This window comes from Penaeus monodon, chromosome 16 (assembly GCF_015228065.2).
Source record: "Penaeus monodon isolate SGIC_2016 chromosome 16, NSTDA_Pmon_1, whole genome shotgun sequence".
NCBI lineage: Eukaryota > Metazoa > Arthropoda > Malacostraca > Decapoda > Penaeidae > Penaeus > Penaeus monodon.
In genome coordinates, this window is record NC_051401.1 from 41,703,961 (window position 1) to 41,720,701 (window position 16,741).

Genomic DNA, 16,741 nt, shown 5'->3' on the forward strand with positions numbered 1-16,741 from the left:
ACTATTAAATTTTGTATTGTACTGTAAACTGTACATATTTCTAATTCTTCTTTTCTAATTGTAGTTTTTGTTAATTCAAATAATCTAACTTGGAAGTTAAGATGCCAGTGCATGGTAAAATTATGTTTTGCCAATTTACTTTGGCATTTTCTGATTTTTTGATTTATTTTGAAAAAGAGATCAGATTTTATACAGTTTCAGCTCTGTATTCATACTGTTTTTCCACTTTTTACCATTGCATTATTTTTAAGGTTACCTTAAGTTAAGAGGATAAACTTAGAAGAGGTTTCTGAGATGAGGTAAGGAAAAAATGTGTCATAGTGGTATGGGAAGCCCATTACAAGTTGGTGCCCAGAAGTCAGTTAATGTGTGGGCACTTCAAGAGAGGTTAAAGAAGTAAAGGCATGGCTGTTGAAATGATAAGCTGAATGAATTTTGGAAGTTTTATTTCTATTTTAATGGAATGGATCAAACCCAAAATGTCAGTTTTAAAGGAATGGGTTTTGGGAAGCTTGAGATTTTAGTATTAGAGTTTTAGATGCTCTAGGAATAAATAAAGCATATTTGATGTTTTATTTTTGGAGAATGTTTAATTGATTAATATGGTGACTCGACCTACTTCTAATCCAGTCTTAATCCTATTCCTAATTAATTGTAACCCTAACTAGCCCTAGTCCTAGGCCAAATCTTAACCTAACTCAACTGCAACCCCAGTCCCAAACCCCAAAGCCCTAACCACAAACCTAAACCCAACCCAACCTCAGTCTCACCCAGACCCAAACTTACACTCATGTGTCTTCTCACAGTTATCTCCATGCTTCTGCTTTTTTTGATAGAATGATTACTAATATGTCTCACCTTGTCTGGGGTGCTATATGTTACTCTATGTATGTTTTTTTTATGTTTATATGTATTGTATAAATGTCTTGCCTTTTTTTTATACATATAAAACTGTTTAACAAGTATTTATTCTGGTGTTAGTTGCTATGTGGGTATGCATGAAAGGTCTTATTTACTTAATTTTCATCCTCACTATTAACTTTGTAAAAAGCAAAATAATCTGATCTACAGATCTAACTTTAAGGCCACAATGACAATTTGCTTTTTATTTATTTAATTCTTTGTTCGGGCACTGGTAACCCCCCAGTGCTAAGAGGTGGCTTCGTATCCTCCTCAGTGGTGAATGCGGAAGGGGTTTCCATGGAGGAGCTCGACGGCCTCCAGCTTGAGTTGGAGTTGCTGCTGTCATCCGTCCTGGTGCGGCAGAATGGCCTGAACAACCAGCTGAATATCATCCACCAGCTGGAGAAGGGCAAATATGTACCCAAGACGGTAAGTATGAAAGAGGGACTTTGTGCTTAGTAGGGTAATAATATGTGGTCTAAATTATATGTGCTGTAGACATTGATGATGTGTGCTACAAAATTATAGAGTATGTAAAAGATAGGAAATAGACAATGTATTTGTAGCTATATCAGCATTTAAATATTTTATTTTATTATTTTTTGTAGGCACTGTCAAGGAGACCTACAATATATATAGTAGTTCTGTATGTACCACTGTGGTATATATTGTTCATATTTCAGTATACCTTGTAGTCTAGGTTCTCCCAACATATTGTGCTGAACCTGCTTGATCTATTTATAGCCAGTGTCTCCTGGGAAGAAGATGAAACGTGATGACCCTGACAGACCATCTAAGAAGATGAAGGACTCCAGTGGCAAGTCTAGAGATGTCCTAGCCTCCCCTGGCCCTCCGCCGGGTGTCAAGCCGGCCAAGGTGAATAAAGTCAGTCTCATCTTATTTTTTTTGAATCTTATATGGAATATATTTTTATAACTTCATTGTATTGTTCTGTGATATGATAACCTTTATCTTAAAAGAAATACATTTTTTGTGTACTATATATTGGGTGAATAACATTGATACATAGATTATTTTTTCTTCAACTTTCTGAGATTCTGATTTTTCTGAAATGTGTAAAATATTCAACCTGAGTTTATTTTTGGTTTTATGTATTATTATTTTTTTTACTTGATTGTTTGTTAAAGGATAGTATGATGTAGTTATTTCTGTTAGTTAATTTAACCCAGAAATTTATTTGGTTTGATTTATTTTTTTTTATTTCATAGTTTGTTAAAGATAGTATAATATAATAATTTCTGTTAGTTGATTTAGATGAACTGTATTATCATTTTCTTTTGTTGTCGTTTTCCTATGTTTGAGTTTTTTGTTATGGTCTTTGTTTATTCTCTAAACTTTCAGGTTAAGTGTTCCGTACAGAAATATGAACCAGTGTTCGATGTGCCTGACCTTGGGCCCCCTGAGCAGCCCAAACCTCCACCACCCAAAAATGACATCACTAATCGCTTCTGGGCAACTGTAGAGCAATATTGCCAAGAAATCACTGTTGATGATATAAAGGTGAGACCTAGAATGCTGTGAGCAAAATTAGGGAATACTCTAGTTTGATGTTACTTTTATCTTGGATGTGAATATTTATTGGAGGATGGCAAAATATGCAAATTCAAGTAGAGGCTTTGACTTGAAATTAATGAAGTGTTTGTTATTGAACAGATGCTTGAAGATTTGATCAACAATCCAAATGATGATAGTGACTACTTTTAAAAACGCCTCCCCTGGGAAGACACTATACATTACGCTGGGCTCAGGAAGACTTGCAAGTAAGTATCCTGATGACAATAAATGCATCATTGTTAATGATTCCTAAATGCTAGTGCTTTTATTGTTAAAATGAATAGAAATGAATGATTTAGGTGGCTATCAGTAATTTGTTATAGATATGGTATAAATACTGTGTATGACTAATAAACGTATTTATACATGATAATATGCTAAAGCTGTTGCACAACATGTACCCTGTTTTAAATCCTGTTCCCCCCCCTAGGATGAACAGAAAGAAGGTGTAAAACTTGCAGAGGGAAAGAAGAAAAATGTTAAGACAGATTCAAGTAGTTCAGATATGTCTGATAAATTGTTAAAGGAAGTGGATATGAATGGGTGAGTTTTGAAGTTCTTGTTATATTTGTTAGTGTCTATGTTTATTATTAGCAGCTTGAATGATTTAGAAAAACATGTTTACTTCTTGATATTTGGACTACTTTTTATAGTTTTCTTTTCTTGTCTTTAATTAGTTTTGCCAGCATTATCTTCATCATTTCTAATAATTGTTTAACTGTGTATGAATTTTTTTGTTTAGGAAGCAGACAAGGTTTAATTAAAAAGTAAGTTGTAGAATATATTTGTTCTCTATGTCTCCACTTCACACTTTTGTTTGAAATGGTGTCACATCAGATCTAAGACATTTCAGGTACAGAAAATATGGACTTTTATTTTTTTTGCGCTAAATAGATGTTAAAAAAAATTCAATGGATAATAGTGTACATAATTTTGATTTCAGAAATATGACTTCGCTATATCTATTTTTTTATAAGTAAAGTGATCATATATTTATGTGTAACACTGAAATAACTATAGCTATGGTAGACTGTAAATTTTAAATGGTCTTTAATTCTCCTACAGATGTAATGATGATGTAGCACCTTTTGGTCCTTTGACCCAAAGACTAATTGCTGGTTTAGTAGAAGAGAATGTTTTAGTGTCCGATATAGAAAATAAAGGTATGTATTCACTATATATGTTTTTAGATTTAATGATGAGCTAAAGGCTTCTCCTTTGATTATGGCATTTAATATTGCAAATATGAAGTAATATCTTGGTATTGTTTTTTTATACTATGTGTAGGGTCCTTGCATTTATATTTTGATAAAGGGTGCATGCTTTGCAGCTGTAGATGGTCTGGGCATAAGTCGACCGGGAATGATAAGGTCACTAGGGCTGGCAAGCGCTTCCAGCCTGGAGAAACGCATCAAGAAAGAACTTCAAGAACAAGGGGTCTTGGAGGCAGAATATGGAAATGAAGTAAGACTTTTTTTTTGTTGGTACATTGAAATATTTTGCTATTAATGCAGGTAATAACTGCTTGTGTTCTTTTATTAGAAAATTATAAAAAAAATTAATCATTTTTTTTCCTGTGTCCAAGGACGACGATGATGAAATCCTTTTAGAGTTGAAGAGATGTCAGGCAGAACTACGTGCAGTATCAGCCCACAATGCGCAGCAGTTGAGTCGTTTGCTGACCTTAGCCGCGAATCCTTAGTTCGTCATGACTTGAAAAAGAAGCTACGAGATGCAGATCAAAAAGGTACTATTTGAAGGCCCAATTTCTTTAATCTTAGGTGTAGGGTAGAAAAAAAGAAAAATACAGGTAGATTGAGCAGTATTTCTTGGTGAGATTTTTTACATGTTTTAAATATCCATCTTGTTTTTATGCATGTATGAACTGCCATATGACTTTATGAAGAGTAGTTATTTTAAATTTTTTTTTCTTTTATAATTAGGAAAAGTTCAAATTATGAATAGTTAATAGTTTGTGTATCTCATGAAAATATTTGACCCATTCCTTTTTATTTTCCAACAGGTTTTAGAGGCATATCGTACAATAGCAGCTGCACGTCAAAAAAAGAAGACCCCCTCAAAGAAAGATAAGGACATTGCTTGGAAAGCCATAAAAGGGACCGAGAAGTAATTGTTCGTCAACTTGTTTTAGCATCAAAAACAACTGCTAGATATATCCTAACTTTATGACAAGAAGTTAGAATGTATACTCTTGCAAAGTTCTTAAATGAAGATGTCTGGTAAAAATTCAAGAAGCCTTAAAAAATTACTGTACTCATTAAAAATATATTTAGATAGCAATGATACTGTTGTCATACTGAAAGAAAAGGTCTGATCAGTGTATTGTCTGTATGGTTTAGTAATCATTCCAGAAGTTGTGGACTGAAAGAGTTATCTTTTCATACAGAGATACTAAAATTTACTATGGAGGTGGACTGGAATAAAAGACACAAAAGCTTTGATAGTGGAACAATCTGTTACGGTTTTCTAAACATTCAGATATGGATTGATTTGTATTATAGTGTGTTAATGCTTTTTGTATAAGTCGCATTGTTTCAGCTCCTCCCCATAAATTTTTGTTTATTTATTTATTTATTTATTCATTTTTTTTTAAGAATTTTAGAACAACTTCATAAGAACATTACTAGTAATCTATCAAAAGGATTATTTATTTATTTATGAATACTTGCGCTTTACTTTTTAATATATATTAGGGCAATCTTGATAAGGTCTTTGTAGTTGGCCAGGTATTTGGATCTGAGTATTATTTATTAGATTAATGTTATATATTTTTATTATTGAGCAGAATGATCACTAAATTGTGTGTCTTTGAACTTCATATTCATAAAGCAATCAGATGGGGTTCTCTTTTTTTTTTTTTTTTTTTTGAGACTAAATGTGGATATATTCAGGTATTCTTAGTATTTATGGATCTATAACCCACTTGAAGGAGAGTGGAAATAGTCAGGAGATAAATTCCAATTCCATACTTTCACAGGTATTAATATATTTTGTACAAAATATATTAGGAATATTTCAGGGTTTTCCCGAAAAACAAACCATCTATCTTTTAAAATTTTTGAGATACTTTGGGAACTATATATTTTTTTTAACCCAGATTTGAAAAACAAAGATACGAAGTGAGCCAAAGAATTCTAAATCTGTCGTAATTGCTAGATACTCCCTTTTTTTTTTTTCTTCAGAGATATCTTTTAGACTTATTCTAGTATTATTTGCATTATAGGTTTGCAAATAACATATGAAAATTATCTGAAGCTGCTGTTTTTTGCAGTGTAAAGGATGACTGACAGGAATCATGTTTTATGATGAATATTAAACATTTACAGTACTATAATGTCTTTTATTTTCAAGATACAAAAGTACATTTTAAGAGGAACAATAAACAAATGAACACAGGTAAAATATATGATGGCCCCTGTACTTGAAGTGAATAAATCTGAATATCAACTGCCAATAAATTGCATTAACATCACTTCATTAACTTAATTGAACTGAGTGCTCTATATAATGTTAAGATCTATAGCAAAGAGAAGAAAGTAATTTTTTGTATATCAGAATAGCACCTAAAGGGTTTCAATGTAGCTTTGCATACTGATTAAAAAAAAAGATGCCATATCAGACACACAAACCAAAAAATTTGATCAATTCATATTTAAAACTTTCAATACATAAGTAATATTCAGTTTCAAAGAAACAATCTTTATGAACATAATTTTCAAGTAAATGTTAACAAGAAACTTTAATAAAGCAACACATTTCTGACTGTATAAATGGACTCGTTGTCTGAACCAGCAAGCAGTGTTGGCCCCTCAATGTCCAGCGAGTTGATGGGTAAGGACGACTGTGGAATTATACATGTAGTATCAATGGCTCCCCGGGCAACATCGCTGCTTAGCCAGACTGTGATACTTGCTCCTGTTGATGACATATAGTTTTACATATATATATATATATATATATATATATATATTATATATTTTATATATATATATATATATAAAATATAATATATATTTTATATATATAATATATTTATTTAGAAGTTCAAATATATAAGCATAAAATATAAAGAATAAATGATGTTTGCCTGGTAATTACATGAGGTCTACATAAAAATTTGCATGTTCTTTTGAAAGAAAAGATATCAAATGAAAGATGGACCCTCTTCATAAAATGAAAAACAAGCAAACAAAATCACCCATCAGGCTTGCATTACACATGCATACCAGCACCCACTCACACACACTTGCGCCTACACATTCATTCATACATTCATTCATTCATTCATTCATTCATTCATTCATTCATTCTCTCTCTCTCTCTCTCCACTCACACTAAAAATGGGCATAACTCACCTGCAGGCTCACGAGATCCCTTGAAAGACACAGATGTAGGCCGTGCAGAGGCAGAAGCATCCCAATGCAAAAGTTGACCATCTAAACCACATGTAAACAAATGATCTGGTGCTGCTGGTGGAACCGTACTCAGTAACTGGAAAATAATAAACAGAATGAGAGAAGAAAGCAAGCAACTGATTTTAACTCATATGTCCTGTCTATCACCCTATACCTTACATCCTGCCTCTGCTGTGTAGCTTTCATTAAGTATACATCAACTTTTGTGTTACTAATGTAGAACACTAACTTGGTCCATTGTGTGCAGAAATGAGAGTGATAGGCTGAGCTATATTCCTCATGTCCCATATGGCCATAGCTCCATCTTCTCCTCCAGCTGCCACAAGGTGCTGCTGAGTTGGGTGTCCTGCAAGGTGACATACTGCAATCTGGAAAGAAAATTCTATGAAATCAGGCATGGAAAATACATTAGAAAGAGAGGAGGAAAAGGGAAAGAGAAACAAAGAAAGGCAGGGGGGGGGGGGAGTTGGATGGAAAGGACAGGACAGGAAGGTGAGGTGGCAGAGGGCAGAGAAAAGGATTGAGGGTAGGCTGTAGTGCAGTGGTTCCTGACACCATGGTTATGCCCCAAATGAGGATTATGCAGGTCTTAAAAAATTGTTGTTGTTGTTATTATTATTATTATTATTATTATTATTATTCCACAGCTGGATATGCTAGAAAATTTTTTAACAACTTTTCTTCTTTCCTGTTTCAAATTTATTGACTTTCATGTGGGGTAAAGGAGGGATGGGGGTGAGGGAATAATGGGAGTGAAAAAAAATGGGAGAGAAGAAAAAGATGGGGGAGAAAAAGGGAAAAGAACAAAGGATAAAGAAAGAAAAAAAACCCGCGGGGGAAGAGGGGGCGGGTGGGGAGATAAATTAAGGGGGAGTTGGGGAACCTAAGGACGGAAATAAAGATAATATAAACCAACCTTGAAAGAAGAAAGGAAAATCGAGATAGAAAAAGGAAAGGAATAAAAAAAAAGGGGGTTTATTTAAGATTTTAAAAGAAGGGAAAAAAAACCCAAAAAAATTTATAAATGGAAAAATTTAAAAAAAAGAGGGGGAAAATCAAATCGTCTGGCAATTTGGTGTTTTCCAGGGATAAAATTTTTTAAATAAGCACCTTTTAACCATAAAAAAGTTAAGAGGGCAAGAAGGGAAGGAGGGGGCCCCGGGGGGGGAGGGAGGAGGGAAAGAAAAAAGGGAGGGGGAAAGAAAAGAGAAGGAAAGGGAAGGGGGAGAAAGGGGGAAAGGGAAAAGGGGGAAGAGAGGGGAGAGTGGGGGGGAGAAGAGAGAGAGGGGAGAGAGAGAGAGAGAGAGGAGAGAGAGAGGGGGGGGAGGGGGGAGGGGGGGAGAGAGTGAGAGAGAGAAAGAGAGAGAGGGGAAACAGGAGAGAGAGAGAGGACACAAGAGGGGAGAGAACAGGAGGAACAAGAAGAGAGGAGAGAGAGAGAGAGGGAGGAGAGAAGGAGAGGAACGAGAGAGAGGAGAGAGAACGGAGAGAGAGAGAGAAAGGGGGAAAGGAGAGAGAGAGGGAAAGAGGGAGAGAGGGGGAGAGACAGAGAGTAAAGTGTGGATAATTCTTTTTCTGTTTACGGATGGGGAAATTTATTTCGGTTACCAGTGGCCCACGTGGCTTTTTTCCACGTGGACCCAAAAGCCCCAAATAAAAACCCCACCCGCTCAGCGAGGGCGGAGGTCACATTTTTACATCTGCCTCGTTTGCCCGAGAGTTGTGCTAAGTCCCACCGCTAAGGAGCCCTCGCCTCCCCCCGGGGGTGGGGGACGTGACCCCCGCAGGGCCCGATAACCGTATAACTAAACATGTCTTTGTTCTTATACTGTGGGGTTTGTCAACTTCAAAAATAAGAGTCAACCCGTTTAAAAAGATAACTACCTCTGTTCCCCATGTACTAAGGATGATAGCCTTTACGAAGGAGAGAGAGAGAGAGGAAGAGAGAGAGAGAGGAGAGATTGAGGAGAGAGGAGGAGAGGGGGAAAAGGGGGAGGGAAGGGAGAGAGGACGGGAGAGAGAGAGAGGAGAGAGAGAGAGAGGAGAGAGAGATGAGAGAGAGAGAGGAAGAGAGAAGAGAAAAGGAGAGAGAGAGGAGAGAGAGGAGAGAGGGGAGAGAAGACAAGAGGGGAGAGAATGAAGAGAGACGGAGAGAGTAAGAAAAGAGAGAGAGAGAGAGAGAAAGAGGAGAGAGAGAGAGAGAAAGAGGAGAGAGAGGGGGAGAGAGAGAGAGTATAAGATGTGGATAATTCTATTTCTGTTACAGGATGTGGATAATTCTATTTCGGTTACCAGTGGACCATGTGGCTGTTTTCCACGTGGATCCAAATGTCCCAAATAAGAACCACCCGCTCAGCGGGGGCGGAGTTCACATTTTACATCTGACCTCGTTTGACCGAGAGTTCGTGCAAGCTACCACCGCGCTAAGGTAAAGCCTCCCCTTTCCCTCCGGTGGGCTGACGTGACCTCCGCAGGGCCCGAAACCAGTATAACTAAACATGTCGGTCTTATACTGTGGGGTGTCAACTCTCAGAAAAAAGATCAAGCCGTTTACAATTTATAATACCCTCTGTTCACCATGTACTAAGGATGATAGCTTTACAAGGAGAGGAGGAGAGAGAGAGAGAGAGGAGAGGAGGAGAGAGAGAGAGAGGAGAGAGAGAGAGAGAGAGAGGGGGAGGGAGGAGGGAGAAGGGAGGGAGGGAGGGAGGGAGGGGGGAGGGAGGGAGGAGAGAGAGAGAGAGAGAGGAGAAAACAGAGAGAGAGGGGAACCAGAGAGAGAGAGAGAGAAAAAGAGAGAGAGGAGGGGAGAGAGACAGAGAGGAGGAGAGGGGAGAGAAAGAGAGAGAGAGAGAGAGAAGAGAGAGAGGGAGAGAGGAGAACGAGAGAGAGAGAGGGATACACGACGGGATGGAAATTAGGTACCAGGGAAAGGAGAGGGACAAAGCCAAAGAAGAAACACCGCCAGGAGAGGGGAGGAAACAGAGGAGAGAGTGTGAGAAGGAAGGGACCCCCGTTGGGTGGGGACGGAGAGGGATAACCGAAAGAAAAAGGAAACTGGGGGCCCCCAGAAAAAGGAGGACAAGAACCCCGAATGAAAAGGAGAAGACAGAGAGAGAGAGAGAGAAAAGAGAGAAAAGGGGAGAGAGAGAGAGAGAGAAAAGAGAGGAGAGAGAGGGGAGATGAGAGAGGAGAGAGGGAGGGAGAGGAGAGAGAGAGAGAGAGAGGAGAGGGAGAGGGAGGAGAGAGAGAGAGAGACGGACGAGAGAAAAGAAAAAGAGAAAAGAGGGGAGAGAGGAGAGAGAGAAGAAGAGAGAGAGAGAAAGGAGAGAGAGAGAGAGAGAGAGAGGCAGAGAGAGAGAGAGGAAGGGAGGAGAGAGAGAGAAGAAGAGGAGAGGAGGGGGGAGAGAAAAGAGGAGAGGAGAGAGGAGAGAGAGAGAGAGACACACACAGAGAGAGAGAGAGAGGAGAGAGAGAGAGAGAGAGAGAGAGAGAGCGAGGGGAGAAGAGAGGGGAAGAGAGAGAGAGAGGAGAAAGAGGAGAGAGAGGGGGAGAGAGAGAGAGTATAAGATGTGGATAATTCATTTTGTTACAGGATGTGGATAATTCTATTTCGGTTACCAGTGGACCACGGGGCCCTGTTTTTCCACGTGGATCCAAATGTCCCAAATAAGAACCACCGCTCAGCGAGGGCGGAGTCCCCATTTACATTGACCTCGTTTGACCGAGAGTTCGTGCTAAGCTACCACCGCGCTAAGGTCAGCCTCGCTCCTCCGGGTGGGCTGACCTGCCCTCCGCACGGCCCGTTTAAACCCGTATAACTAAACCATGTCGTGTTCTATACTGTTGGTGTCAAACTTCAGAAATAAAGAGTCAAGCCGTTTACAAGTAACAAACCTTGTTCACCATTGTATAAGGATGTAGCTTTTACAGAGAAGAGAGAGGGGGGAGAGAGAGAAAAAGAGGGAGAGGGGAGAGGAGGCGAGAGAGAGAAGAGAGAGAGAAGAGGAAGAGAGAAGAGAGAGAGAGAAAAGAGAGAGGAGGAGAGAGAGAGAGAGGAAGAGAAAAGAGAGACGAGAGAGAGGAGAGAGAGAGAGGGGAGGAGAGAGAGAGAGGGAGAGAGAGAGTGTGTGTATTTTTAATCCTTATGATTACAAAAACTAAGGCATATTTTGATGAAATACTTCATTTATAGACTGCAATATTCCCCCTCAAATTAGTAAATTCTTTGCTAGACTGTACTGTACACCAAAGATGCAACTGGGGACATAGCAGACACATTCTTCATACTTGGCTGATGGATTTCTAAATTTGAATACAAAGAACAAACCAAATAACACATACAAGGTCAAGTCTCACAAAAGTTGTTTTTTAATTTAAATTTAAACCCAATGAATCTTAAGGTTGATCTTGATTAGGTTTTAAAATAACTAAATTGCCATCTTCACCAACAGATGCTATCTGGTACCATTTGTGGCTAATGCTGTACAGGGAAAACTGGGCCTGGAATAAAATCCATTTTTGAAATCTACTCATCAAAAACAGATAGAGATTTTACTTTGTAAATAATTGATGCCAACTGGCACTCCATCCAATCCATGAAAACTTTACAATTTATGTAATAGTTGTGAGGATGAGCAGTCACAATCTTATGTCTCTCAGGAGCTCAAAACACAATTAGTTTATAGGAAAAGATTTGATTAAATGAGATGAATTATGGAAATAAAAATGTTTTTAATATATTTTATAATATATATATATATAAAATATATATATATATATTATAATATATAATTATATATATAAAACGTACTGCACAGACATCAAAGAAATTGATGTAAATGCTTTTTAATTATTTTCTTTCTAAAAAGCAAAATAAAAAAGCCAAAATTAATAACCCACAAAAAAAGCCTTAAAAATAAATATCTAGAAAAATGTTGCAATTGATTTTTACAGTATTTATTATTATTCATTTGAGATTTCAAAGAATCTCTGCACTTCTAGACACATCTTTGGATGAAGATTTTGAAGGATGTTAACAGTATTTTTAAAGACTTCTGAGTTAATATGTGAAACTCACCTCTAGAACAGTGGGTATGCGATCCAGGTTGCTTTATTCTAATGGGCATTGTTGCTATGTTTAAAAAGCTTAACACTTCCTTACCTTCTGCAGTGCAAAATGCTTCCCTTGTGAATACTGTGGAAAGGGGAAATAGTTTTTACCGTAAAAAAGAAAGCAAAAAAGAAAAAATGTCTATCAATACAGTATCATAAAAACGTGTCATGTTTAACAGTAAATTAATGCAAACTGAATATCATTGACATTTGCAGGTGAGACAGCTGATGTACAAAAGTTGGGTCCCCTTCATCCCGGTAGTGCCTGCAGCTACAAATTTTTCCCGAAGATGAAATATGCAATTTAGTAGTTATAAAGCCAGCCCCTTTTTTAAAAAACATGAGGAGATGTCCCAAACCCCACAAAAGATGAGATTAACTCTTCCTGATGTTATACTTTTATTATATTAACATTCTCACACTCTATTTTAAAACTCTTTTGCCAAGTTGGGTAAAAATTGGTTTCAAATAATTATAAAACCTATACAATGCTAATGAACAATACAAGTGTGAATACAAGGACACCACTTAACCCTTTTCCCCACGGGTGGCATGTACATATGTGCCATGGTGTATGTATGACCATGCCATGATTTTTTTTTTTTTTTTTTTTTTTAAACAATTTCGGCAAATAAATTTTTTTTTGCCACTGAAAATGTGAAAGTAGTTTTTAACACTTTTTCTCATTTTCTATACTGCATTTCATAAAAAGGTTCTCAGGCTTCCGAATTAGGTAGTAAAAAAATTATGTTGGTAATGACTACCATTGGCCAGAGATATTATTTAGTATTCACGAAGTGATGTTGAACCACGTGAAAATACCGATATGTTATTTTTTATTTTATTTTTTTAAAAAAAAAAAAAAAAAAAAAAAAAAAAAAAAAAAAAAAAAAAAAAAAAAAAAAAAAAAAAAAAAAAAAAGTATTTAGAAAAACACTGAACATAAAATTATATCTATATGGAAGTGATAATATAAACCTGTTGAAACTAAAGTTTATCTTATAAAATAACTTGGGATAAAAAAAAACTAGTTTTAAACTCTATGACACCACACACTGCCTATTTTATTCAGACTATAGAGCAAATAATGATCAACATGGAGTCTATATAACAACAAAAAAAATCCTGCAGTCTTGATTTATCAGGGGAATAGAGACCTTAGGAAATAATAATACTGAAAATACAAATAGGTTCTTTGTATTTTGAAAAAAAAGGCACGGGGTGCTGGTATTGGGCATGAGCGGTTGCGGCAATGCTAGGGTGACGATATGAGCAGTGGGACACTAGGAATACCACCCGTCGGGAAAAGGGTTAAGCACAAGCGCAGATGCTTACTCTCACTTTATCCATAAAAAACATTAATGAGATATCATCTTTTATGACATGCTTTTCTGCATTTAGGCAGGTTAAAAATTATGGATTTGTTTTTAAAAATATGCTTTGTACAAAATCCTTGAGTGGTGACTCTACCAGGTTTTGTGGCCTGAAAGTTGAGCCACATATACACTCATGCACAGTATCAAGACTCTTTGCCTCCTCTTTACAGTGTTATTTAGATATTTTTTCGGTGTACTCGCACGTCCTTGCTCCTGGCGGGGCACTAAGTTGCGTACATTTTTATAAGGTCGCGGTAGCCGAGCGGTTAGAGCATCGGACACAAGACTGTCACGACGGCAATCTGAGATGAGGGTTCGAGTCACCGGCCGGCGCGTTTTTCCCTTGGGCAAGGGACTTCACCTCGATTGCCTACCTAGCCAATGGGTGGGCCAAGCCAGCCCGAATCGCTGCTGGTCCCAAGCCCGGATAAAATAAAAGAGAGAGGGGAGAGAGAGAGGGAGAGAGAGGAGAGAGAGAGAGAGAGAAGAGGAGAGGAGCCCATGCCCAATAGTGAGAATGGGCTGTGACTGGGGGACCCAAACAGGGAAACTAAACTGAACTTCAGGTTTGAGGTCATGGGGCTACAGGTATTCCCCAGAGAGTGAGCAAATGAGCGAAACAAATCATGATGTGTACTCCCGGGGTCATGGTGCTCAATGAGCAAGGACATTTGGGGGTGGGACTGGTGGACCCAAACCTGGGTTGCAGGTTGGTGCTACAATGGTTGGTTTAACAACCATGCAAAACATCTAGAGTGCTTGTATTTAAACGGTTTCTATATGACAATAAATCAGCCAACAGGCTTTTATGTTTTTCGGCTTTGGGATGAAATGGGAAGGTAATACACTGCTTTACATGCAGAGGGTGAAACTGATAAGACTATAGGATTTGCTTTCTTAGTAGATTATCATAATTTTTCATTTCCCAACAGTACTTCTACAACTGTAAATTAGTTTTTCTCCATATTCACATGGTTCTACTATAAATAGGAGTTCCTTTATGTCTGAAGTGGGAAAAAAAATTTTTAAGTGTTTTTCACATGCAAATCTCTTACACTTACAACTATTCTTTGTTATCATGACAAGTCCAATTTTTTTCATGAGAAGCTGTCATCACCTAGATGTTATGCTGCTAAAAAAAAAATAATAATAATAAAAAAAAAAATAAATAAAAAAATAAATAAATAAATAAATAAATAAATAAATCATGACAAAATGTCATTATCACTCACATACAAAAGGTTAATGGTAATATATAACAAAACCTCACCTGAAGATTACATCATTATTTAATTTCCCTTAATGGGGTCCATAGCAGAAATGAATCACTTCAACACACTGCCTTGCTACAATAAAAGCTCCCCCAAGCTCTCTTTTTTGCCCTTCTATTCTCATGTTGTTTCACTTTTTTAAGAACATGTAGAAAATCTCTTCCATAATCCTAGGTAACTACAAATCCAACTTGCCAATCTGCTACACACTACCCTTCTACAATGCTATGTTTTTTTGTTTTTTTTTATTTACCTGCTCTCTGGTGAGGATATTGACCAGGGAACAACCCTTCAAGGAGTAACAAGGGCTTATTGATGGAAGAAACACTAATGATTCTGACTTGAGATTAGATATCAGAGTATTTGGGTGCTTTTGTTAGTGGCTATGAATATGTGAATAGTCCTATTTGCGGAAATTTTTTTATGAGACATATATAGTGTCTACTGATATTTAAATGGCAATGTGCGTTACATGCATTTATATCATTTTTCATACCCCCCTTTTTATTTTATTTTATTATAATTTTTTTTTTTTTTTTTGTTTGTTGTAATACCAGTTTTCTTAATATAACCTGTCCCGCCATAACCCTGAGCGGGGAAATATTGTGCCCCATGGAGCCAGCCCCCCTCCAGCATGGTCATGGATAATTTTTCCACCTCATTTATCAATGGATAAAATTCAGAAGCCCCTTTCCTAAACCCAAAGGCTAATCCCCCCCAAGAGCAGTGTGCTTTCAGGGAATTTTCTGGTTCCCTCCCTTAAAGCTAAAAGCTCTGACAGCAAGTTTGCGTCACCCGGGGCCCAAAAGCCAACTTGCGCGACAAAGTTTGTGTCCCCCGTCCCTAATACAAAAAATTTTTATAAAGTGAGGGTTTGAGTCATTGGTCATAGGGGGAACTGGCCCTCTGCAATGAAAAAATCCCACTACATTTGATGCCCTTTAAAAAGCAGAGGGGCTGAACAAGCTCATAAGAGTCAAAAACGGGCGGGGCAGAGGCTCTGAAAGGTAAAATCTTTGCGCTTTCGTATCGGATTTTTTAAAATCAGTGAGATTTGGGCCCAAATTGTTTTAATAGTTTATACTAACTATTATTTATTTTTGCTTAGAGATAAGATAGGGGTCCACTGAGTAGAGATGACCCCTTTGGGGTGTTAACTACTTGGAAAAAAAGCTTGAAAACACTATGATGTCACACTTTTAAAACCTTTTAGCTCCACTAAGAGGAGGGGTTGGGAAGGCTATGAAATTAAAGCAAGGCCAAACCAATTCCCAAAACTTTCAGTTTTCCCCCGGTTTTGGGGGGGAATGAGTAACAGACAGCATGAAAGTTTGGGTAGGGGTGGCCGAAAGGTTCCCTTTTAGCACTTTTTACTGTCAAGAGGCATGAATGTTTTTTTTTCCCCCTCAGGGATTTATCTTTTACACAATACCCCTGATTTTAACCCCAAAAGCTGATGGAATTTGGGAGTACGTGCATGTCATTCCCACTGTGAGTTACTTTATTTAATGTTTTTTCCCCCATAGATGGGGTATACTTGTACCCAATTTCGAGTACGCCTGTCGCCGATTTGCCCTTTTTATTTGGTTTTCAAAAATTTTTACGTTACTTATTTTGCGTACTAAAGGGTTTTTACATTATAGAATATAATGTTATAATAAAAAAAACACCCCATTTTTTTTAGAAATTTGTAAAAAATATGCTTTTTTCCCTCAATTTTAAGGAAAATGAAATTAGATAAGGCCACAAGGTTACTAATTGATCTTTTTAGCTAAGATTAGCAGAGCATCTATGGGGGGGGGGGGGGGAGGGGGAGAGGAGGGGGGAGGGGGGGGGGGGAGAGGGGGGAAAAGAGGAAGAGAGAGGGGGAGAGGAGAGAGGAAGGAGAGAGAGAGGAGACCCAGGGGGAGAAAAGGGAAGGGAGACGGGGGAGAGAGGGGGAAAAAAACACAAGGGCAAGAAAGAGAAAAGCATTTAAAAAGGGATTAAAAAAAGAGGGAGGGGAAAAATTACAATTTTTTTAGGTTTATAAAATAAATTTAAATTTTTTGGGAAACTAAATTTA

At 37.4% G+C, this 16,741-nt stretch overlaps 2 protein-coding genes across 2 annotated transcripts; one reads left to right on the top strand and one right to left on the bottom strand.

Moving 5' to 3' along the window:
* The first annotated feature begins 329 nt into the window (after positions 1–329).
* On the top strand, positions 330–4,214 carry LOC119582814 (transcriptional adapter 3-B-like). Its single transcript, XM_037931265.1, is given in 9 exon segments — positions 330–1,332; positions 1,648–1,788; positions 2,266–2,424; positions 2,578–2,622; positions 2,625–2,684; positions 2,909–3,021; positions 3,544–3,641; positions 3,809–3,942; positions 4,064–4,214. Coding segments are annotated over 9 exon segments (999 nt in total). The 5' UTR covers positions 330–1,200; the 3' UTR covers positions 4,181–4,214.
* A 1,937-nt stretch (positions 4,215–6,151) lies between these two features.
* Positions 6,152–7,327, bottom strand: LOC119583054 (nucleoporin Nup43-like). The gene is made up of 3 exons (XM_037931567.1): positions 7,140–7,327; positions 6,855–7,030; positions 6,152–6,414 (listed from the first exon to the last, which is right to left on the bottom strand). The coding sequence occupies exons 1-3, from the start codon at positions 7,310–7,312 to the stop codon at positions 6,239–6,241; spliced, it is 525 nt and encodes a 174-aa protein (XP_037787495.1). The 5' UTR covers positions 7,313–7,327; the 3' UTR covers positions 6,152–6,238.
* Between the last annotated feature and the right edge of the window lie 9,414 nt (positions 7,328–16,741).